Below are 26,158 nucleotides of genomic sequence, written 5' to 3'. Positions count from 1 at the left end.
TAAGAGATCTGATCATCGCGCGGTAGTATGAGGGGCTAACAGCTTCACCCTTCAAGTCTGGATTAATTCCGTGATTTTGCTGCAATGGGGTACCGATGGGCGTTGCATCAGACATCTGGAACCGGCTCAAGATGTCACCAACATATTTAGTCTGATGGATGAATATCCCAGACTCAGTTTGTTGCACTTGTAGGCCCAAAAAGAAAGTCATTTCCCCTATAGCACTCATCTCGAATTTATCCTGCATAATACGCTCGAAATTCCTACACAAAACATCATTAGTAGAACCAAATATAATATCATCCACATATACCTGTACCAGTAGAAGATCTCCATCTTGTTCTTTGATGAAAAGAGTACAATCGATAAGACCTCTGCGAAATCCATTCTCCAGCAGATAATTAGATAAGGTTGCATACCAAGCTCGTGGTGCTTGATGAAGACCATAGAGAGCTTTGTTCAGCAACCAAACCCGATCGGGATGGATAGGATCTTCAAAACCTGGAGGTTGTTCGACGTACACCTCTTCTTCAACCACACCATGTAAGAATGCACTTTTGACGTCCATCTGGTAAACTTTGAATCCTTTGAATGAGGCATAAGCCAGAAAGATCCGAATTGCTTCCAGACGTGCAACTGGTGCATACACTTCGTTGTAGTCGATTCCTTCAATCTGACGAAAACCTTGAACGACTAATCTTGCTTTGTTTCGGATAACTACTCCACGGTCATCCTTTTTGCATTTGAAAACCCAACGGGTACCAATCTTCTTGTAACCAGCAGGTTTCTCTACGAGTTTCCAGACACCAAGCTTCTGGAATTGTTGCAGTTCTTCCTGCATTGCTTCAACCCAAGAGTTATCTTTCATAGCTTCTTTCCAAGTTCTTGGCTCTTCCTGTGAGACATAACACGCGAAAGACCAATCGTTTTGTTGACCAGATTCTCGAATAGCTGCATACAAGCCTGCATTGTTGTTGTTTCGCAACATGTTTCTTGTTTGAACGCCACTTTGTACATTTTCGATGATGTTTTGTTGAGGATGGGTATTGTGAATCCTCGTTTCTGGATTATCTTGAACTGGAATATTTGTACCCAGATTGTTAAGATTGAGATCAACAACCAATTCGATACCCGGAATTGACGAAGAGGATGATGCAGTAGCTTCAGCTGTTCTAGGGGCGTCCACTAGAGGTGTACCCTCTGAAGTACCATGAACTGCTGTTGTTGGAGCTTCTTGATCTGCATCGAGAAATTCATCATCCTCTGAAGATTCGTTCAATTCGGTAGCATCGTGAAAATCCTCATTGTCGAGAGCATTATTGTTCACTGAAGATGATTCTTGATTGACAATAATTGGACGAACCGTCGATGAATTTGTTGCGTTGTCACTCTCAAAAAACATCCTTGCCGCAGCATTTTCTTCAACTGCTTCAACATTGATCGAAATGAAAAAGTCATCGTACTCAAACATCCAAGGCTGACCAGGACATTTGACTGGCAATGTGTGCCTTTGTACTCTGACCTCAGACCATTCCTCGACCCTTTTAGTCACTAGATTCCAGACTCTTAAGTTCGGGGTGGCATACCCAAGAAAGTATCCCTCAATTGCTTTTGCCCCAAACTTTCCATTAGGATCGATTATTGTGCACGGAGCTCCAAACGGTTCAAGATATGACAAATCTGGTTTCCGTTTGTTAAGAAGCTTAAAGCAGGTCTTGTTGTGTCTTTTGACTGTGAGGACTCGATTCAACGTGTAACATGCAGAGGCCACAGCTTCACTTCAGAATGGAATGGGCAACTGTGACTCTACCAACATAGTCCTAGCAGTCTTGATCAATGTTCGGTTCTTACGTTCAGCGACGCCATTCTGTTGAGGAGTATAAGCTGCACTAAATTCGTGAAGAATACCTTTTGAAGTGCAAAACTCCGCCATGGCATGATTTTTAAATTCTGTACCATTGTCGCTGCGTATCCGTCTAACTTTCAACTTATACAAATTCTCAATCTGAATGATCATGTTTTTGATAATACCGAAAGTTTCACTCTTGTGTGCCATGAACGCCACCCAAGAAAATCTTGAATAATCATCAGTTATCACGAGGCAATGTTGATCATTCTGAATGCTTTTATGCTTGACAGGACCGAACAAATCCATGTGCAAGCGTTCGAGCGGAACGACCACCGTGTTGATCTTCTTAGTCGGGTGTCGCTTCTTCGTTTGTTTTCCTTTCTGGCACGAAACACAGACGTCTTGAAGATGGAAGTTTTTAAGAGGAACACCATTCACCAATTCATTTGACACCAAATGATTCATTTTGCGTAAGTGAATGTGACCCATTCGTCTGTGCCAAGAGATTGAGTCTTTTTCTGTGGCTTTGGAAACGAAACAAGTTGCTTGTGCAGAGGTTGTAATAGCTTGGATCATATCAAGGACATACAAATCATTTATCCTTGGAGCTGATAAGAGAATCCATTCTTTTGGAATTTTGAAGCCGGGTTTCAGCACGTAACATCCATTTGCATCAAAGTATACTGAAAACTGTTTATCACAGATTTGTGAAACGCTGAGAAGATTGTGATCAAGTTGTTGCACAAAGTTGATCTTATCAAAGCTTACAACCCCGTTGGATATCATTCCTTCACCAGTAATATATCCGCCTTTATCTCCAGCAAAAGCAACATAACCTCCTCTAATAGATTTGACGTCGTAGAGAAGCTTCATGTCGCCTGTCATGTGCCTGGATGCCCCACTATCAACAATCTAATGACTACTGATAGTTCCTCCTGGAACACCCTACACATGAACTCACTTGATTAGTTGGAGATGGGGACCCAAGCCATTGTGGTCTTGGGTCTTCCATTTTTATCAACAACAATAACTTCCACCTTTTGATGGTTAGGAAATTGTGATGGTCCTCCTGAACTTGTGGTCAATTTAGGTTTCCATGTCTGTTGAGTTTTACCAGTTTGATTGTTTGACAATTTAACTTCGTGATTGTTTGAAGTTTTTGAAAATTTTGAACTTTCTGGTTTAACTGAAACAGATTGTTTTTGAACCACATCAGTTTTAAGTGCCTTTTTCAATTACCTTTACTTGTTGGCGTTTCTGTTTCTTTTCCCTTTCTCGTACAAGGCGGGGATCTTGTTTTGAGGAAACAGATCGCTTTTGGTAATTTTGTTCACGGTGATCATCAATTTTGGCTTTCAACTTATGAAGATATGGACAATTTCGAATAATATGCCCAATTTCACCACATTCAAAACATGATCTTCGTTCAACATACCCCGAAGTAACATGTGATTGTCTTATCGATGGTGAACTTTGTGATCCCGAGGTACTAGGTTTTGAACTGTTTGTTTCATTTCTCTTCAACACTTTGCTTGTTTAACAAAATCTAAGTTAGATTTGTTTTCAAATGTTTCAATTTTGTCCGTTCCCTTTGATTTCACAAAGTTCACCTTCTTGTCCTTTTTCTGATTCTGTTTCTTTTGACCTTGAGTCGTTGATTTACCTTTTGGTTTGGTATGATTTTGCTGCTCATTCATTGTCGGTAACTTCTGATTGCCATATTGTTTTCGAACTTCGGCTTTTGGGATAGGAGGGCACTGTGTTACCACAACGTGTGATCCTGTCTTTCCCAAAAACTTACTTGTTGAATTTTCAAAAACTTTATTGATTAAAGATTGATTTACATTCTTAATCGGAAAATCTTTGTCAGAATAAATTTTATCATCACCAACAAGAGTGTACAGCAAATTCACACTCTCAGAATCTTTCGCAGACGTGAACTCGGTCGGAACAGTCTTAGCGGGTTTTGCGGGAGGATCACATAGAATATGATTCTCTAGAGGTATGTCCTCTTCGTTGATTACCGCATCAGACTTTGCTGAGTTAGTATCATCGGGTTCATCATCAGAAGAATCAGCATCCTCAATAACAACTGGAGGATCCTGATTCGGTTCAGCAGAAGACACACAGGTATCTACTGACACATCCGAATCTGATGATACTTCCTTTTTGTATTCACGTCCGGTCGCAAATTCTTCAACGTCCAAAGGAACAGATGGCTCAAAGAAAGCTCTATCCTCCTCATCAGGCATGGCATCATAATTGTGTCTCACAGGTGGTGGACATTTCTTGTATCTAATGCATGTGACATCCTTTTTCTCTTTCTGAACATCAATGATGTGATCCAACACATAGCTAGAGCTTAAATAACTATCTAACTTGAGCTGGATCGCCTCACTTTCAGTTTTAACACAAGCCATCTCTTTTTGCATTATCTCAAGGCGATTGATATACAAATTGATGTCAGTTTATTTTCTTGAAACCATTTTTGTCAGCTCAGTTTTGTCTTTCTTTAATTTTTCAGTCACAGATTTAAATTCCTTTTCATGGTTTTCATAAAACATGTTGGCTTCTGTGCACTTAGAAAGATCTACTGTCAACTTTTGGTTGTGGATGAATGTCACATCATACTTGTTTTGCAAAGCCTCATGTTTGCTTTGCAAGTCACACCACTTAGCATTCAAGGAAACATGTTTGTCTTGCAAGTCAAACAAATTAGCTTTTAAAGCATCATGTTTGCGTTGCAACTCAGACATATTTGCCTCCAAATCAGCACATTTAACACTTAATCTAGCACAGTTATCACAATTAACAGTAGTAGGTTCATCGATACATACCTGACTTGATGAACTGTCGACATTAGCCATAAAGGCTGAATGGAGAGAAGAAGAAGAATAAGCAGCTTGATCCACCAGAATAGATCTTCTATGATTGCCTGCTGAGGTTTCTCCCAATAGCTCATCAATATCTGCATCGACTGACACACTTGACGTGTCATCCAACTGATCATCACCTGAGTTTGAGGATTCTTCATCCGAGCTTCTACTGTAACCGGAACTGTCTTCATCTTCAGAAGATTCATCACCATTGGTGGAAGATTCTCCACCACTGGCGTGTTTAAGATCCTTGACAACCTCAGCGAAACAAGCTGTTCCATCCCGAGTGTCATTTCCCAACTGAATTGACCAATCACAACCTTCATCTACTTAACCACAAGAGCCTGGTTGGCATTTGATGGCCCCGCTTGACTTGGGTTGTTGATAGGTATCAACGTACGCTCGTTATTCCTGTTCTGATTCTGTTGGTTGCCTTGATTGCCTTGATTCCTGAACGGATTCTGGTTCCCATGCTGAGCTGGCTTTGTACATTCTCTCTTGAAGTGACCTCGCTCACCACAGTTGAAGCACTTGACAGACTGCTTATCGAACCCATACTTGGTGTCTTTCTTGCTTTCCAAGCTGGTTAGACCAGTTCTCTCCATGAAATCCTCTGCCCGCCTTACAGCACTTGCGAAAGCCCATTTGATATCCATCAAATCCATCTCCTCTTTATCAATCTGCTGATAATCTTCCTGTGTCAGATTGATGTTTCCGATCTGACCTTCTACTAACCCACAATACGCGCTCACCAAGGTGTTCAGTAGCTCCATATGTTCTTTAGCTACTTCAACACTTACTTTTGAAAAGCTTGAAGTGTCGAGCCGTACTGTATTTGACTTTGATGGCTGACTAGCAGATGATGTGCTTCCATAACAAGCTTGTTGTTGAACAGGAAGTGGATTCCCATATAGATCAGTTGCTACGGTAGATGACCGATAGACTTGCTGTTGAGGAACTGGCGGTAGAGGATTTCCATACAAGTCTGTTGTTGGAGCTGGCTTTACAGGAACCCGTATCGGATTGCCATATAAATCTGTGCTTGTGACAAACGCCGTTTGAAGTGGAGCATGTGAAACGGGTCTTGCAGAAGAAGTACTGGAAGTTCCATAATACATATCAGGATTCTGTGGTACTGGAACCCTTTTTGCCTTTAGGGTTTCTTCCTGATCTTTGTTTTCCAAGAGCTGCATGAAGTCATTGATGTTTGTTGTAGCCAACACTCCATTGTATTTCAGAATCTCCAAGAAACTATTCCATTGAGGTGGCAACGCATCTGCAAACTTTTACACTACCTCTGCTGGAGTTGTTACTACCCCATAATTACCCAATTCAGTAAGCAAATGATAGAACCGACTAGTCATATCTCCCAAGGATTCCTTTTCCATACACGTGAAGCCATCAAACTCTTTCTTGAGTAAGTCGTGTCGCATTGGCGTGTTGCTTCATTTCCTACCCCTCTTGTCTTCAACGCATCCCATAATCGCTTTGTTGTTTTGAAGCTGACGAACTGATGATAGATATCCTTGCTCAACGCCTGAGTAAGAATAGCATATGCCTTCTTTTCTAAATCATATGCCTTTTTCTGATCTTCTGGAAGATCGGCAAATGTAGCAGCAGTTGAAGCGACAGTCTCGATAGCTTGATCGAAATCTGTGGTAAAACGTAACCACAATTCTGCATTTTGCCCAAGGACGTATGTGTGGAATCTATCAACCCATCCCGGATATTCGTTTATGTGCATCAATTTCGATGGTCGATTTAAACTTCCGGTTTCGCTCTCGCTTAAGAGAATGCTTTGAATACTTGGAGTTTGATTTGATATGAATGCCCATTGACCGGTTGAAATTGGATTTCCTTGAGAAGAAACGGGTGCAGGAGATTCGGCCCACGAAGGAGACAAACCCGTACTTCTATACTTACTTTCTGCCGTAGACGGATTATCCCACCAATCCGGATTCATGTTATATATGCTCAGAAGAATTCCACTTTAAATCACACGAAACAAACAGTTAAAACAATTTTGCAACCCTTCTGTTAAAACTTGACAACTCTCACGACGAAACACGTTCCACGAAACAGACTCTGATTCGTCTACGAAACAGAATTGTTTAAGGGTGAATGATGAAACTGATTTACTAAGGAACCGACAGAACTGATTACTGATCGACGAAACTAAGTGTTCGGCGAAACAGACTTGAGAAGTGACGAAACGGGCCCAAATCCAAATTAAGGCCCAATGTATGACGAAACAGATTTAAGCCTATTTTTGGGCTCTCTGTCGACGAAACAGGCCCAACGACGAAACAGGTTGATGACGAACCACACTGTTTCGTCGAGAACTCTTTCGTCGAGGATTGCAATTGGCGAAACAAGGTGTTTCGTCGAGACCTGATTCAGAAATGTTGGTGACAGACAGTAGGTAAACTTTTTCAAACCTTATCTCTTCACTGACACAACAGACATGCTTTCGGCTCAAACCATGCTCTATTCACCAACCAAAGCATGGTATGCAATATTTTAATCCTTTAAAAAAACAATTTCCAATATCACTTTTAATTTTAAAAACAATGAATATTCAAGAACTTTTTGAAGATTTCTTGAATATATGAAGAACACACCCAGAATTTATGAGTTTTCCGGTGAACCGTAACTTTCCAAACGCAAGTTTTTGCTTGAAACTTCACTAAAAACCAATCTTTAACACGTGAAAATGAGAAATAAAAAGGTTTTTATATGAACTTCCAGCCAAATATGAAGATTTTCAAAGCTTTAAACAGAATTTTCAGGAAATCTAAACTTCAAAAACCCGAAACACACCCAAAAACCACTCGGTTTTAACAAGGAGAAGAGCCAAGGCTCTGATACCACTTGTAGGTCCGGCTAGGGGAGGATCTAGTCGCCTAATCCTTGTTGTCAAACACACCCGGTTGTGCGGAATCCAACCGGAGATGCAAACCGAGATAGAGATAAGGAATCACAAGACACTAAACACCAAGATTCAATGATTAACACCCTTGTATTAATACTTGAAAACGGTTACAATACAATGTTTACAAATTCTCTCTGTAAACTCTCTCTGGTTCTCTCACACTTGTGTCCTCTCTCTTACCTCTATTCTGTCTGAATAGGGTCTATTTATAATACTAACATTGACGAAACAGAAGAGGACCCGGCGAAACAAGATTAGCTCGACGAAACAGGAAGGCAAACGACGAAACATGATCATGGTCGACGAAACATGTTTGTTTCGTCGACATCCCCTTTGTTTCGTCGACATGGGCTTTGGCCCAAACAGAGGAGGCCCAAGTTGCTCGTTTCGTCGGTTTTGTTTCAGCCCAAGGACAAAGGTCAAGGACCTTTGTTGTTTCGGCCCATATTTGATGTTGCACACGACGGAGGAATGTCGTGGCTCAAACCGAATCATGTCGAGCCGAGTCGCGTCCACAAATATGTATCAACACTTCCTGGATTGGTCATCGGAGGCGGAGGATGAGGTGAAGAGACGAGGTGACGAGTCGCTTTGCCGAAGATTCAAATGTTGTAATCGGCTAGGGTTTAGGACTTTAGGTTCGTTTACTAAGATAGTAAGGGGCTAAGAGAGTAAGGCACTAAGGCACACATTTCATTTATTGTAAAATTCAAAAAATATGAACAGGTTACTAATAGATTAACATGTGTCAAACTTGTTGATATAAATTTAAGAGTTAAATGTCATTTTAGTCCCTATGGTTTGGGCCATTTTGCCAATTTAGTCCAAAAGTTTCACTTTTCGCCTGTGGATCCAAAAAGGTTTCATCGTTGTCATTTTAGTTCATTGGGTTAACTTTATCCATTATTTAAGTTAACGAGAAAGGAAATTCGGTCATTTTACATGGCCGAATTGCCCTTCTAGTTTACAGAGTTACATATAAAATAATCGAATTGCCCTTCTCGTAAACAGAAAAAGGGATGAAATTAACATAGTGGACTAAAATGGCAAGGATGAAACCTTTGGACTAAATTGGCAAAATTGCCCAAACCACGGGGACTAAAATTACATTTAACACTTAGTTTAATCATGTCTTAAATGTGTCAACTTCTTTTAGACACGAAACATGTTAAGCTCAAACACAATTATTTAACTTTGTGTTGTACCGTGTTGTTCTAATAGGTTTGTGTATAAAATTATCAGCCCTACTTTAACCACCTTGTTACCTTGCCTTTCTTATATGTCTAGCACCCTGTAAATTTTTGTGTACTTTCAAATCTTATTAGTTGGAGCATTAAGGAACAACATATTCATGCTTGATCTAGTATTAGGCCAAGTTTCATCTTTTGCTCACATTGCACATTAAGATCAGTGGTGGCCCAAGTTTTTTGTCACTAGAGTCGTTTGTTTCATTGGTCGAATGTCGTTAACTCAACATCTGAATTTTTGGTTCGATTATGATCGTGTCAGATATCTAATGATGATTTTTCTTTTTAACCAGTGAAACTAAAAGGTAAAATGAAGTACATGAGCATGTAAAAGTTGTGTACTATACAATAACCATTTGAAAGAATAAGTGAAGTGCTTACACTTAATCGAATTGATTCTCATGTTTTTTTCACTTTGCTATTCAAATGAAACGTATACATATTTGATGTTTTCGAAGCATTTTCACTTTGCTATTCAAATGCAACGTGTACATATTTGATCTTTTCTAAGCAATTTTAAAAATCTTCGCGTCAACGTTCAAATATCTCATGAGTTGGTCTAAAAACATGTTAAATACATTACATATAAAATAGAAAAACTATGGGGTCAGTCAACCCCGCATGTTATATAGTAGATCCGTCTAGAATTGAGATTAATAAGTTACATATTATTCGGGCTATGAACCTCACACGAATTCTTAGAGTTCACGATGTTTCAACTATTGCTCTTTCTTACATTCTCAGAGAGAATGGAGGGGGGGGGGGGGGAGGGTTTACCATATATTAACCAAAGCACTCAACCAAGCTGTCCAATAAAAGTTTGTAACCTTAAAACTACACAAACTACCTAAACTACTCAATTTGAAGGGGCACCTTACCTCAGTACCCCAAGTATTCACTATATTTTTTTGTTCTTATTTTTTTAAATACAAAAATCTAAACACGAATATAAAATATAAACTTTTATTAATAAAAAAAACAAAAATACAAATAACAATACATAAAAATAGAAATTAAACTAATCGTTGCTCGAAACATTGGTGTTCCAAGCTAGTTGGCAGCAACGTATCCTATAAGATCATATCAGTCTAAAGTGTGTATCTTTATCTTACAAGTCATAGATTACATCGTGATTTATGACTATATCAATCGGAGGGTTCAAACGTAATCAGGCAATGTTGCTTTCCCATCATGCTTCACAATTATATTGTGCAATAAGAGACAAGTATAAATCATATTTCCTCTAACTTAAGAAAAATCAATTTATAAAGTTCAGTTAACCCGTATACGTTTTCATTTCACATTGTACTATTCATTGAGACTCGGTGTACTAAACGAGATCAAAGACATTTTTTTTCACTGAATGTGTCATGATGCCCAAAAGTTAAACTAAAGGACAATCACTATCCAGAGTAGGTTTGTTTCAAAAATAACCAGTGTTTGCACATGATTTGCATGTGGCTTTTTCTAGAGTTAAAAGTAGATATGAGCTTAAACTGTTAATTTTTGATAAAGATGTTAACTTTTTGTGTGGGATATCTATTTTTGTCCACAAAGAAATTTTTAGATATTCATAATTGTATTAATAGATTTGTAAATTGTAAGTGTAACATTAATTTGTAATTTTTCATTATTACATGTTATGTTACATGAAATTATTTATTATTAATGGATTTTTGTTGCATATTTTTTGTACTTAAACCCGTGTAGTGTTATAATATACATTGAACACTTGTATCAAAAACAAAAATAAGTTTATACGGAGTCATATGATATTCTCTGAAAAGACTTGTTATAAGTGCTTTAGAGTTGACACACAATTAAATGATGGATTTTAAAACAAAACTTGGAATGGTTTCTTGGTGGAAAGCTGCCTCGAATTAAGAAGAAAAGAAAACTTTTTACTACTTTCTGTTAATGCCAAGTTTGGCATCTAAACATCTTATAATTATTTTTTTTTCTTTCTCGAACTGGTTTATATTAAGGGATCCGGGGCGGTCATCAAACCACGCGTGAAGAAGTAATATAACGAGTTTTACAAAACAAAACAACACCGCCACTAGGGTTTATCACGCGTTAAAATGAAAACGCGTCATAATTAACACGCGTGAAAAAGTGTTGGGTGGTGAAGGAAATTGTTGGGTGTGGTGGTGAGTGATGAGCATTTCCATTAAAATCCATCACTAGTGATGGAATAATACTTGATGACATGACGGAACTTGATTGGAAATTGTGTGTGAGTGATGAGTGATGGCAGTGGCGGACTTAGAGTGTAAATAGGGGTAGCAGTGGCTACCCCTCAACCCAGTCTCCGTAGTGTAAAAATACCCCTTAACTCCATTTCCGTAGTGTAAAAATACCCCTCAACTCCGTTTCTGTTATATAAAGGATACCCCTGATCCTAAAAAAAATTAGGATACCCCTAACTTTTTGGGCTAGTTCCGTCACTGAGTGATGACCACCCCTACCTCTCTTAGGAGAGCATCATTTACACACAGACGTAGAAAATATTGAGCAAGAAAACAAATTGAAGTAATAGGAAAAATAAGACGTAACACACAGACAAATGGCAAACCCTCGCTACTAGCTAAGGCAAAAACAATTCATTATCATACACATGTATCGTAAGTTTCGAAATGAATTGTAAAACAATGTTGCTATATGTAACCTAAACTAACCCATAAACACATGACAAGGCTCATAATTTAGGCCCAAAAGATTGGCACCTTAAAGCACGTCATGAATCCCTCAATGATCACTGGCAGAATAGGAGGGGGTCGATTAATTATTTTAGGTAAAAACACAGAATAAGAGGGGTGGATTATTTTTAGGTAAAACACAAGAGAGTTTATTGCCCACAATTAGTCTATCAGCTGACTCCCTCACTTCTCCCTTTCATGCTTCTCCAACCTGACCTGACCACAACCTCTTTCAATACCCGTCCGACCAACGGTTCCAGCTAGCGCCCAACCATCGTTGTTGTAGGAGCAAGGTGGTTTTCACTCACGACCATTGCCAGTTCGAATTTTCATTGCCCCTAAGAGGTATATATACCTAAGTTGTATGTATGTGTATATATGTATTTTTCATGCAACGTGTGCATAATTTGTAGTATGTATATGTATGTAATTTGCATGTATGTGTATGAGGGGTGGACCCGAGATTTTTTCTTTCTAGTGTTGCTTTTTTCAGTTCGTAAATATCTATCAACTCTATCAACTCGACGTATATGTTGGGTTCGGTCGATCGATCACTCTAAGCTTGTATAGTAAAACCATTGTTATAACGTTTTACTCATTACTTTAAGCTTACGTAGAAAGCTCTTTTTTCAAGTCCGATCGGTCACTTTAGATATTCATTTATACTTTTTTTTTCATTTTTAAAAGCAAACAGGAATGTTCGATCTTGGTACAAAACGTTCGATAACATGTAACTTACATTCCCTAGTTTTTACATGTTATCGAACGTTTTGTAACAAAAAAAAAGCGCCGAGGGATTTTTTTACATGTAACTTACATTCCCTAGTTTTTTTTACAAAAAAAAAATGTTACATAAGGTTTCTTAAGTTTTCTTAACTCAAGTGAGTTTTCTTTCTATCCCTCCCCTATATATACACACACACATATATTGTAGTTAATAGTGAGGTTGGGTGGTGTGGAATAAAGCCCCAAGGGGTTTATCACACTACATCAACGCCACCTAAGCGACACATAAGCGGAGAGCTTTATCGTTAACTTGTACGTGTGAAATAACGTCCCCTATAAAGTCTCTTTTAACTATATTAATAAAAACTTAAATAAAAAACAAAAATGATTGGTTTATATATTTTTAGACAATAAATTTTTCGTGTTATGAATTTACATCGAGATAGTTGGTAAACGGGCAACAAGCTGCGCCACTACCTCTTTTTGAATAGCAAAACTAAGTCATTTAAAAACTACGTCCATAGATCTCGGGGTCATAACATTACTATGCATGACCCTTTGAACTCAACTAAGTAAGTCCACAGCCTCATCTGACGCTAGAAAACCAACTATCCCTTTCTTTTTTTACGCCTCCTATGGTTTTGGTGGAGACGAGGTGGTGTAGGAGGCGCCAACAAACTGAGCTGCCTAGGGTCATGCAGTGTTCATGTAAATTAAAAAAAAAGTACATTACTTAGTGACCAAGATATCATATGTATTTCATCACATGGTTTTAAAGATTTTAACATTTATAAAAGGGTTTCACAAGAATTGAAGCAACAAAGTGAAATTAAATAACTATAAAAAAAAGTTTGAATTACTTGAATAAAACACTATTAACTCAATATTCATCTACGAAGAACACGATATGCGCCGTAGTTTTTTGGATACAATCATATATAATTTAAAAATAAAAGTTCTGGTTATTTAATATATATATATATATACAGACTACAATGTGGCATCTCCTTGTGAAACGAAAACTCACAAAATGGATAGATATAGCCCCTATGGACCAAACTATACACAACTGGCAACTGCAAAATCTGTGATTGCCATAACTTCTGGTCATGAGTCCATAAATTAATTGAATTATTTTTGTTTGTCATTTCTGCACCATCCCAGCCGACCAGCCCCTATTTCAATATAATAAGAATAAAATACATTAGTTTATTTTTAGTGTTATGATTCAGGGACCGTGCGCACATCATACTTCGTTCATAAGGCAACTGCACACAGATTCGATGCTATTATTAATATAAATAATGGTGCTGAAGTTTAGGATTTGCATCAGAAAGTCGGTTCCAATCTGTAAGGAGTCACCAATTGGTCCAATCGAGCACACTCTTGTGTTCCGATGCCAAAACATCTTGAAACATTTATTTTTTCTTTTTGCATGTTAGAGATTAGAATAATATCGGGTGACGGATCTAGGACTTTTTTCTATCGGGTTTCTTTTTGATAGATTTTCCCTATTTTTTTCCAAATTATACAAAGTAGGGGTGTTCAAAAAAATCCGGATCCGAAACCGAATCCGAAATATCCGAAAATCCGTATCCGAAATATCCGAAAGTTCGGATATCCGAAAATCTGATAATCTGAATTTTCGGATTCGGTTTCGGATATGAATTTCAAAAATTTCGGATAATCCGATTATCCGATATCCGAAAACTAATTATTTTTTTATAAATATATATAGTATATGAGCATTATATTTTGTTTGAAGTATTGTAAAAGTTAGTAAAAAAGTAGTAAATAATTGTATTCGTGTGAATTTATGATTGTTTTTAATTTTAAATGTTGGAAAATTATAAAATCGAATATAAGTTTAGTTTTAATCTATACACGAAACGGATTTTTTTGATTTTTTTTCTTATAAACTCGGATATCCGAAATTTCGGATACGGATTCGGATATCAATATTCACTATCCGAAATTTTCGGATATCCGGTTTTTGGATATCCAAAAACCGGATAATCCGATCTTGAACACCCCTAATACAAAGCTTCCACTATTTTTTCCCTGATAATATCCCGCTGTAATTTTTTGTTCATTTTAGTTTTGAATTTATATGGCGTATGATTCACTATTATTTTATCGATTTTGATTAATTTTGTGTGGTGAACCACTATGGTCACTGATAATTTGTAATGTTACAATTTGTAGGATATTTTTATAGACTGAAGATCAAATACAAATAATATCAACGTACAAAACGTACGAATTGGGTGAAAATTTAAAAAGGGGCGGTGGCAATCTGGTAATTATGTGAATATCTATTTTGACATGCCAAAATCGTACAAACATACAGTCAACGTCCATGATTCTATTTTAAATTCTTCTATGATTTAATCAGATTGAGTAGCCCCATTTTATAGCTCGGGTTTAATTACAATTCTCTATCATTTCAACTCATACAAACCTACAAATCACGTCCCTGATTCTATTCTATTGATCGCTTCGTCGTTTTATCATCAATGGCTGAAGAACATATGAACTCTAATTTGAAAGGTTTGTGTTGTTTTTATTGTAGGAACTGATATAGTTTTTACATCAATTGGGTGTTTGTTGTAGAATTAATATGGATGCATAGTAATTTTAACATCATACATGTAGACATGATTGTTTTTAAAATATGTAGAGTAATTTTCTTTGTACACCTATATTCATATACATATTGCAATCTTACATCAGTAGAGTAATTTTTTTAGAGTAATTTATTTAGTTCTTGTTTTTATATAAGTAGAGTAATTATGTCTAAATTTTGGTTTAACATCATGAATATCAGTAGAGTACTTATGTCTAGAGTAATTTTATGTGGACATTTGTTCAACTATGTAGAGTAATTTATTATGAGGACACTTGTGTTCATATACTTATAGGAATATAACATCAATAGAGTAATTTATATACGTATAGAAATGTTGCATTAGTAGAGTAATTTATGTAGTGTTATTTCAATTTTATGCATATTTGTAGCGTAATTATACATCAGTATAGTAATTTTTATATATGAATTTATCTAGGGTTATTTTTATGCTAGTAGAATAATTTCTAATTTATAGTATAATTGTTTATTGTTTTAATTTCAGATGTTGGAATAGAAGGTATAATTTCAAGTTTTCAGCGTTTGTCGCCTTCTGTTGAAAGGACTTTCAAACCTAATGTATCTTCTTCTATAACACCGGTTATTGGCATGGTTTTCTCATCTTTGGATGCTTCATATGAGTTTTATCAAATTTATGCCAAGAAAGGGGATTTTGTGTAAGGAAAGGGTCTCAAATTGAAAAAATGGTTTCATTGCATATAAGTATTATACATGTTCCAAGGAGGGTCATAAGCTATTTAAGAAGTTTGATGAAGCTATAGAAATTGCTAAAGATAGAAAAAAAAACCAAGAAAGGGTAGGAATAGGCCCTCTATTCGTACGGGTTGTCACACACATATTGCATTATCTTCTGATGATGGTGAATCGTATAGTGTATACAAGTTTGTAGAAGAACATAATCATACTTTGATTTATCAAGAACATATGCAATTTGTTCCTTCATCAAGAAAAACGGTATTGAAACAAAAGAAGATATATTCTTTGACAACGTTAAACCTAGGTCCTGTAAAATCATTTAACATTATGAGGACAAAATATGATGGTTTTGAAGAGGTTGGTGCAACTGCTGTGGACTGGAAGAATATTTAAAGAGATTTAAATTGTTTTATCGGAGAATACAATGCTAAAATGATTGTTCAAAGATTGACCAATAAGAAAGAATATCTGCAGGATTTTCATTTGAATATACTGTGTAAGACCCTAATACGTATTTGACTAAAAGTCGCATCGGAAGTTCAAGCCATAAAATTTCTTTCATTATAAATACCTTAACTTATTTAAAATTTAACTTTAACATAACTCTTTCACATAAATCCATCAATCGACTTATTTACTAAGTAAAAACATAGCTTATGTTTACTACATTATATATACATCAACGTTCCCGTACAATCTCACTAGTGACTCGATTCCTCAATCTCTATTCCTTGATGATCCTCATGACTCGTACTACCTGCGCTCACCACATAAAATTCATAACATTAGTATGCATTATAAACATACAAGATTTACTCACGTTTACTTTTCGCTCCGTTAACTCTTTACATCCCAGCTTTCCATCTGATCATACAATCCGTGGTGAGACTTTCTCGTTGTACCTGCGTTACACTTCGTTCACAAGGCACGCTATTATTATCGTCAATACTCAATTTAATTGAATACACGCGTATATACTTTCATACATACTTACATATATGCATCCGTTCACACATAACTACTTACAAACCTACGTACCTACATTCATACGTACGTGCCTACATACGTGCATACCTACATATATACATGCATACATGTCTACATACATACCTATTACATGCCTTCAGACAACCCTACATACGTGCACACATTCGTACATACTCACTTGGATATATATATATATATATATATATATATACATACACATACTACATACATACACACCTACATACATACATACATGCATATCTTCACGCATGCCTACATACGTGCATACGCTCATATATACCTACTTGCATACATACACATATACATTCATTCATACATACCACTTATATTCATACGTACATACATACATACCTTCATACGTATCTACTTTCCCTAAAACAAGGAATAAACTAATCATTCTTAGCTTATACGCGTTTAAAAACGGTCCAAACGGGTTCGCAATGCATCAACAGTTAAAATAAACGATTTTCGCGAAACTGACCCCCGTCGCGTAGCGCCACGGCCTGGGGCCTTCCATGTCGCGCTACGCCATGGCCTAGTTTTGACAGAATGTTGCAGCTGGTGGTGTATAATTCTCAGCACGACTCGATTTCACGAAAACAAGCATAACTTTCTCGTTTTTGATCCATTTTACCCGATTCTTTTTCCTACGCGATCGTAATTTAATTCTCCATCACATGGAGTGAAAATCCAACATTTGGACTACCTAACTTTATGACTTTTAAACCTTCGGCTTATTACCCTTTTACCAAATTTTGACCCGTTCATGCATATATCTACATAACTTGTTTGTTTGACCATAACTTCTTATGAACCTAATAATTTCAACATTTGTCTATCATAAAAGATAAATTTCTCGGATGTCTTGCATCCTCTTAACCCATTTTCGCTCAAGAGCTTATTTTGACCCGTTAAAGGCATTTGCGCATTTTAAGGTCCTTGGCTTACGAAAATCATACTACTCGCTTTCCTACTTTTCCAAAACACTCACTTAATCAAATAGATTGTTTCTATTCAACTTTTAAGATCGTTAGCCCGATTTACCCTTCAAGGGCGTTTTTGTCAACTTTGTTCCATCCTTTACTACAAAGGGCTTCCTTAAACATTTGACTACTCCCACGACTTAACTACATCTCTAATCGCACATGCCTGGCTCGGATCAAAGCTATGCCCTGTTTTAATACTTCGTGCACTAATTGGCTAAGTAATAGCAACATAATTCCTTTCGCTAATCATCCTGTGAATGCATAATACTTGACAAACAATTCATTAGTCAATATCGCCAAATGGTAATGTCTTCACCGATTTCATACAACCAAAACCATATCAAATTTCAATCATCATCATGCTCAATTAACTAACACTACCTTACTTAAACAAAATAAGAAGTGATTACGGAAATCACTTACCTCGTGCATCCATGTTCGTAACCGCTTCCTTGCCTCATTTCGACCCGTTAGCCTTCCATGCTTGGTCCATGCTAGTGTGGTTCCTATCCTTTCATGTCGTCATGCCATAATAATGTTAGTACTCATTCTTATTCATATTAATACACATTTTCCAAATCTTATCGACATTGACTTTCACTAACACGCATACGACATGAATTGTCAACCACATTGTTCAGTTAGACAACCTAACGTAATTCATAACATCATCCTTTACTAGCATGGTCATATATTATATATTTAGTACACATTCACTTCTTGATTGAAATTAAGTGATTAATAAAAACACATGGCGAGCATCGCCCGTTCAAGCACAACGTACAAGCTTCTAATGCATAATCTTGACCATCACATACATTCAACCCGAATTCTCTTATGAATTTCCTCTAAGGCACATTATTCAAGTTAGTTTACTACCGACCTCGTCATTCCCCAATTCATTCATAAATGTCAAACCCTTTCATAAAATTCTCATATCCTAACATCACTTGGGCATTTCATCAAACACTTGGTGTGCATGCCATCATTTAAGCCTATAGTACAAGTATTTTATGCATACTCTTCCTAGTTCATAACATGGATCATCAATTTCAACTAGAATCATGTAACTTTTATACCATTATCTAACAATTACTCATTACATACAACATCAAATATCAACATCACACAAGTATTGAACATGTATAATCATTCATATCATCATCTCTACTACTACAAGTGGGTTTCACCCCAAAACATCAAATTACTCAAAATCTTGCATAACACATGTTCTATTTAATGATTCTAACACCCATTCATGCTTAATTTCATACAATTTCACGGATTTGCTCATAACCCATTTCTTAAAAGTTCACCAAATAACAATCTACAACTTACCACATGTTTGTTAATGTTGAGTGATGCTAATTCTTCATTCATGCATGATTTTCCATTCGATTTTAGCTTTGATTGGGCTACATTTGTGTTGATGTTCTTGAGAGCTAGGGTTCATCCTTCTGCTCTTTCTCCTGATCGAAGTCACGCACACACACACCTTGTGATATTTTGTTTAATAAATTTTAGTTTCCATTTTGGCACCCTAAGTCCCTCAAGATTCACCATATTCCCATACTTGCCACAACTTCATTCCTTTAAATAAAACACTTTCCATTTATCTCTTTTAACCCTTGAAATTTGTTAATTGTTAGTCACAAAAATTCCATTCCTAATATTTAACTTGTAACTATAACTAAGTTAACTAACTTAGTTACCATGTCACATCGTGTAAAACAAAACATGCTCAAAATTTAACATTCGGGTTTTGGGGTGTTACATACTGTAGATTCAAATGGTTGTCTGACAGGGTTATTTTGAGCGGACGAAGTTTCTAAACAGAATTATTTGGCTTTTGGTGATGTAATATCATTTGATGCAACTTCAAAACGAATAAGTAGGTTTATAGTATATTTTTTTTATCATTTTTAATGTTATTATTAGTTGTTTTACTTATTTATTAGTTATTTATTTTTTGAGCAGATACAAAATAGTTTTTATACCGTTCACTGGTATTGATAATCATTTTCATAATGTCAATCTTGGAGCTGGTCTAACTGCAAAAGAAATTACTGAATCTTATGTGTGGTCATTGACATGTTTTTTGAATGCATTTGGTCGTCAACCAAAGGTTGTCGTCTCTTGCTCTCAATGTCACTGTTCGTGCAATATGATCATCACCTCTTTGGCAACAACATTGTTATTCATAAGAAAAATATTATACTATGAAATGTGTCTGTTTTTAAAGACATAATAACTTGAGACCCAACATTGTCACTTTCTCTCTCAGCAAATTTAAATTGGGTGACACGGTTGTCCAAATCGCTCGAATTTCACTCGACGCTCTCTCGGAATATTTAGTGCTCAGAAAATGCTCGCTTGATTTGAAGCTCGGTTTTAAATGAGCCGCTCCGCTCGGTTCGATTTGTAAACGAACCAAGCACGAGCAAAGGCAGGGGCGGGCCCACATTGGTGCCACCGGGGTCCCCGGACCCCAGTCTTTGTAAAAAAAATAGTAGATTCGGTATATTAAATTGTATATGGACCCCATAAATACAATTAGGTGGACACCATAGAAATGAAAAGAAAGCTGGTGGAGTGGTAAATCTTTCTCTTTTCCACCAAGAGGTCAGAGGTTCAATCCCTGATAAGCCCATTTTTCTTTTTTTTTTAAATCTAGTTCAAACCTCACTTTAACTCGACCCGAACGAGGACCGACCCGAAAATGGACCCCATTAAAATAAAATCCTGGGTCCGCCACTGAGCAAAGGTCCGCTCAGTTCGGCTCGGCTCGTGAACAACCCTATATATTTGTGGCTGGCATCCAGATAGTACATGACTACATGTCACAGGAATCAGGATATAGTACATCTGGATTGCTAATTGAAACGAATGCCTTGGGTTGATGGGCTTAAATTGGGCCTGAGTTTTTAATGATCTGCTTACAGTTTAGATTTTTGTTTGCATGGAAGTTTTCCTCATTACATTCAAGTTTAATATTGCCAACAAATTTAGTTTTTAGTTTAAATATAAAAAATATTTCTCTAGAATATTTAACTTTCGTTTCAGTTTAATTAGTATAACAGCCACTTTGAGTTTTGAGTTATCTAATGTAATATTCGAAACAAACTCATATGTAATGGGCTAAAAGATGGAGCACCAAAAACCCAAAAGAATAAGTCACTTGAAACAACAAGCTTTACTAAAAGCCCAATATCCAAAATATATAATGGGCTAAAAGATGGAGCACCAAAAAACCCAAAAACCATTGTCATCAACAGTGGTTGCATAAAGAATTATCTCGTGATGCCGAATATCGTATACGTGGGCCGCCATGCGTGAAATATTCTATGAACAATGCGGAACAAAATGCTTTCACAACTCACAGAATCTCCAAGGTTGTCTCTTTCTCCCAACGAACAAACGACGTTGGAATCACCTTAGAGAAGAGATAAGAGAATCTAGATTGCTTGAGCCTTTAGTATGATGGAGTTACTAGAGTTGCTTTTCGATACATATCTAGTGTAATATTCGAAAGAGAACTCATATTACGTAAGACCTTAAATGAATTCGTGCACACGACCAACCATCTAATATGTAAGTTTTAATTAAACTTTTTTATAAGGGTGTTTAGATAAAAACTTGTATGATATCATATTTATTAATGTTATTTCTGTTATACTTATATATACTTTTAAAAACACATTTGAATTATGTGGGCTTAAAAGACACACAAGAGAGCTTGAATTTTTTTTATATATATATATATTTTTTACCATATGCTAAATTAAGCTTGTATAAATATATAGTTTGTGTGACTGTCTAAAATATAGTCATGCATAATATATTTTTTATTAACATATTATGATTAGTTACCTTAGTACAATAAATATGGATTACTACGTTTAACCAAACAAATTAAGAAATGTTTTAATATTCTCTTTGAACCAATAAAAAACCAATTTGCAAAATCTGAATATTTCAAAAAGTTAATAAATCCAGATATTCCTAATCTTTATAATAATCAAGCATAAAAAACTCAACTCCTATGAAGTCCAAGCGTCATTATTCCGCTACGTGTTACGACACTACCATTACATTTTCGTTGTACTTTTTTATACCAAAAAAAAAAAAAACTTTAGAAAGCACGTTGACATAAATTAGAATCAAACAATAAAAACGAAATTAACCAACTAAAAATTTATAAATTAAATTAGCAAAAAGTCAGGCGTTTTATTGGACGGCTGAGATCAGATCAAGATATTTGTCAACGGCTACAGACGGCACACCTAACATCACCTTCACTGAACGGTTATGATCATGTACAGGTAGCAGAATACAATACCTATCGGTACACACCGGCCCCACATGTACTGGCCTTCCAATCCCAAAGTCAACCCTCTCTAAACCCAGCTTTGACCATTGTGATAAAATCAGTACGCCAACCGGGTCGGGTACACAACTCGCCCCAGTCAAACTCACTGAGTTAACCACCTCTTTTACATACTTGTCATCGACTCGGTTCTTCGCCTCTTTTATTAACTCGGTAGCGTAGGCTAGTCCTTTTTCCGTGAGGTCTTTTGCGGTGGTTTGTGCGCAACCGAGTACGATGGCGTTACCGTAGTACCCGGTGGGTAGACTCGGTTTGACTCGGTTGCGTATGTCGATGCTGAATAAAAGTTTAAGAGTTTGACTCGGTGGGAAGTTTAATGCCTTAGCCCAGCTTCTCCAAATGTGGGCTGATAACACCTCGAATGTTGTAACTGAGTTTAATCTGAGTTGACTTGTCTGAGTTATGGAATTTTTTAACTCGGTTAGCCTCCATTCGTGAAATGTGACCGAGGTGGGGGTGAGTCGGTCAGGTTCAAACCGAGTCATAAACTTGCAACGGTCAGTTACAAGTTTAAACTCTGGGTGTTCGACCGCGTCGTGTTTAAACGACGTCGGATCGAGTAACTGTCTTTGCCAGACCGGTTTCGGTAAACCGGTCATAAACGACGTCGTTTCTTGTTTAAACGACGTCATCGTTCCACTCCGAACGCCGGTAGCCAACTTGGCAAAAAGATTAAGAAACTCAAGGCTTCCAACCCCATCACAAATACAATGACTAAACCCAACACCAAGAGCAACAGCGTCATCTGACAACCACGTCAGCTGAACCACCAACGGTGGAGCGCCTTTTAGCACATCCGCCACTTCCAACGCTAAAAGACGCCTCCACTCCGTAACATAACGTGGGGCCCTTTCAAAATCAGTTGCGGTAAAATCGGCTGTCGCTTCGACAAAAACCGCTCCTTGTCCACGACAAACAACTTCAAGACACGAACCGTCTGGTCGAGCCCTAACTCGCCCTGCTAACGGGTAGTAAGGGACTAGGGCTCGACCCAAAGCGGCCTTTACACGGTTAATGATGTCTTGTTTTTCCATACCGTTGAACTCGTAAATTAATAAGTACTCGATAGTGAACCGTAAAAACAGTTGCGAATCGATAGCAGACAGTTTGAGAACATGTGTGTGTGTTGGATCTGAAGGTGTGACTAACGTAGCTGCTTTCACTTGTACACAACTACCCATTGTGGTTGTTAGTTTCTTGAAGCCAAATTTAACAACCAAATGTGTTTGTTATAAAGTGTGGGTGGCTATAGCTACATATATATGCATGTATGTATGTATATATGTAAATGTAAATGAAAATGAATGTGTAGTGTGTGTGTTTAATACTAATTAAGGATGGTAGTTGTTGATGAAAGGAGTAAGGTATGGATATAAAGAGAATGTGTAATGTTTGGTGTGTGGTTTTTAAGGGAAAGTGTATGTATATATATGTATAACAACACAAATCCTGTGACCACTGCAAAAGATTTTCGCAAGATTCTCCTGGCATAACTTTAGAAATTTAAATAAAATTACAAAACAAAAAAAATGAATGACAGCTCGGATTATTGCTTTTTGTCTGTTCGGCGATGGTATTGTATTAATTTACTTCTTTTCTTTATGTTTTTTTTTTATTCTGCCTCTCTAGTGAATATGATAATGATAATATGATTAAGATATTGATTTTAGCTGATTTCCCAATAATTGATATAATCTGCTGCATGATTTTTATAATGCGGAGAGACGGTGGACATTAATTTTTTAAATAAATTATTTTGTTTGGTCTCACATTTTATCATAAAAGATGCTCTACTACTTCTTCTGACCTATATCAATCCAATTGAAGAAAAAAAAACATGGTTTTATTAATAAACATTATCATGAACCTAAACAATGTTTGATATGATATCACAAAGTAATTATGAAACTCTTAACTAAAATTGTCAATAGTGTAGTGATCATTAATAGAAAAAATGCTAGTACAAACCATAAAAGATATACAATATTTTTAAACCAAAAATATATATGCATATAATATGTGCATTCTTTTCGGATGGACTGTTTGTTTGCATGCTTAATTGTTTGTATTCTTAATAAGGTCAAGTCCATTTAACGAGAATCTTTGTAGAAAAAAAGATATATTAGAAATTAATAATAAAAACAAAAGAATTGTGTCTCCTAATTTGTTTGATACTTTAATTGGCCTTTTATTGTAAAAATAAACCTTGAGATGAAATAACTACATCAATAGTACAATATTTGAAAGTTTCTCCTAATTTGTTTGATACTTTAATTTGCCTTTTATTGTAAAAATATACCTTGAGATGAAATAACTATAACAATAGTTTCTCCTACTTTGTTTGATACTCAAGTCAGCCTTTAATTGGTAAAAATGTAACTTTGAGATAAATTACTGCAACAATACAAAAATATTTCACAAATAAACCTATTTATGAAAAACAAATTTAAGGACTTAGAGCATTCACATCTAATCCATCAAATTGTGTGTGTGAAGTTTTATAATGTAAAGAGTATAAAAAGTGGTTGTGAGTGGAGTGAGAAAATGTTACTGTTCATCTGTATATTTGGGGGGACACTGTTTACCCCCTTTAATTTTTTTAATATATTTTGAAAGTGATTGTGAGTGAAGGAGAGAGAAAAGGTAATGATAAAGGTATAAAAAATATTATTTAATTGAAAAGAAAAGAGAAAATGTAATGTGTTTTAGTATAATTTAGGGTGAAAATATGGTAAATGGATATGAATGCTCTTAGAAACAATATACGTTATTTTAATTATAAATTTTGTACGGGCCAACCAAAGAAAAAGGAAAAAAGAAATATAAATATTGGAATTAGTCGCATAATAAAATTTATAAATAAAACACTGTAAATTGTTTGGGGGGAAAAAGATAGCATGTAGAAAAGTGCAGGACACTCTACCAGTACATGACGTATGTGTTGGACCAAATTTGACCACCTTCTTTTAGATTTTACAAGTCAGAATCATCATACCGTGAACCACCTGTATAGCAATATTTTAATTAATTTTTTTCAAAGCCTCTCTTTTTAACCCGGCTGGTTATTGCGCTAACCAGTTAAGTATCACTAATCAACTAATGATCTAGTTGTATGATGGATATCTTTGTGCTTAAGGTCTTTTTTGATTAAGATATAAGCGACTTGTGTTGATAATGTGTTATAATATAACAAGAATTAACACAAGATTAGTGCTAAATGTTGATCAGTTCTGTTTAAACATTATGGAAAACATGAATAACATACCTGTTACAGCAGACAGGCCAGCAGAGAATCCAGTCAGAGATGCAGCCATTGAGTTCGACATACTTGTCAGGATGATCTGGTTCCTCCTTAGGGTGTAAAGTTATGATGGTGATGAACCGAAACTAGGTTTGGCTTCGGTTAGGAGAGAGAGTCGAGAATGATGTTATGAGGGTTGTATGATTCTCTACAATTGTGTAACTGTCTAACCCTTAAACTCTCTAATGATCTCCTTATATATACACTCAAGAGGAAACCTAATTAATTAATTAATAATAGTAATATGATCCATCAACAATTACCAACTAATTATTAATAGTTTATTAACATATTTTGATCTATATAATATAAATGATTATAATGGCTACAAGATTAAATAATATAACATTAATATATTTAATCTCACATTCTCCCACTTAGCCGAGTAATCATTTATCATGAGTATTAGATGAGCCTGGCCAGGAGTTAACACTCATTTTAGCCTTAAACCAAGAACTATAGCAGAGAAATACAGCCGTTGAATCATCATTCGACTCAGGACCCCCATTAGTCATACTATAGCCTCAATTTAAAACCTAATAGTTATGATCAAAATACTTATAAGCCCTTTAGCGTCTGATTTGTATTTATATTTGTCTATATGTCATTACACCGGCAGAACATATATTAGAGACATACAAAATCAAACTAAGGAAATTTTATTAATTAAAACATAAGCTAGTATAATATGCCATTAAATAAGGTCTTTAGTAAGTCCCATATTCGATACATGTTCTTCGAAAACTTTAGGTGCATTGGCGAAGCTTTGAAGGGGCCGGGAGGGGCGCCTGACCCCCCGAACTT

The 26,158-nt window shown here is 36.2% G+C and overlaps 1 protein-coding gene across 1 annotated transcript; it reads right to left on the bottom strand.

Annotated features, from left to right (window-relative positions):
• Nucleotides 1–21,845: 21,845 nt before the first annotated feature.
• LOC110904878 (omega-hydroxypalmitate O-feruloyl transferase) lies at nucleotides 21,846–23,452 on the bottom strand. Its single transcript, XM_022150754.2, has one exon. The coding sequence runs from the start codon at nucleotides 23,232–23,234 to the stop codon at nucleotides 21,894–21,896; it is 1,341 nt and encodes a 446-aa protein (XP_022006446.1). The 5' UTR covers nucleotides 23,235–23,452; the 3' UTR covers nucleotides 21,846–21,893.
• Between the last annotated feature and the right edge of the window lie 2,706 nt (nucleotides 23,453–26,158).

The sequence above is a fragment of the Helianthus annuus genome, chromosome 14, assembly GCF_002127325.2.
Source record: "Helianthus annuus cultivar XRQ/B chromosome 14, HanXRQr2.0-SUNRISE, whole genome shotgun sequence".
Lineage (NCBI taxonomy): Eukaryota > Viridiplantae > Streptophyta > Magnoliopsida > Asterales > Asteraceae > Helianthus > Helianthus annuus.
Note: the sequence above shows the minus strand (reverse complement) of the source record. Positions and strands in the feature narration are given on the sequence as shown.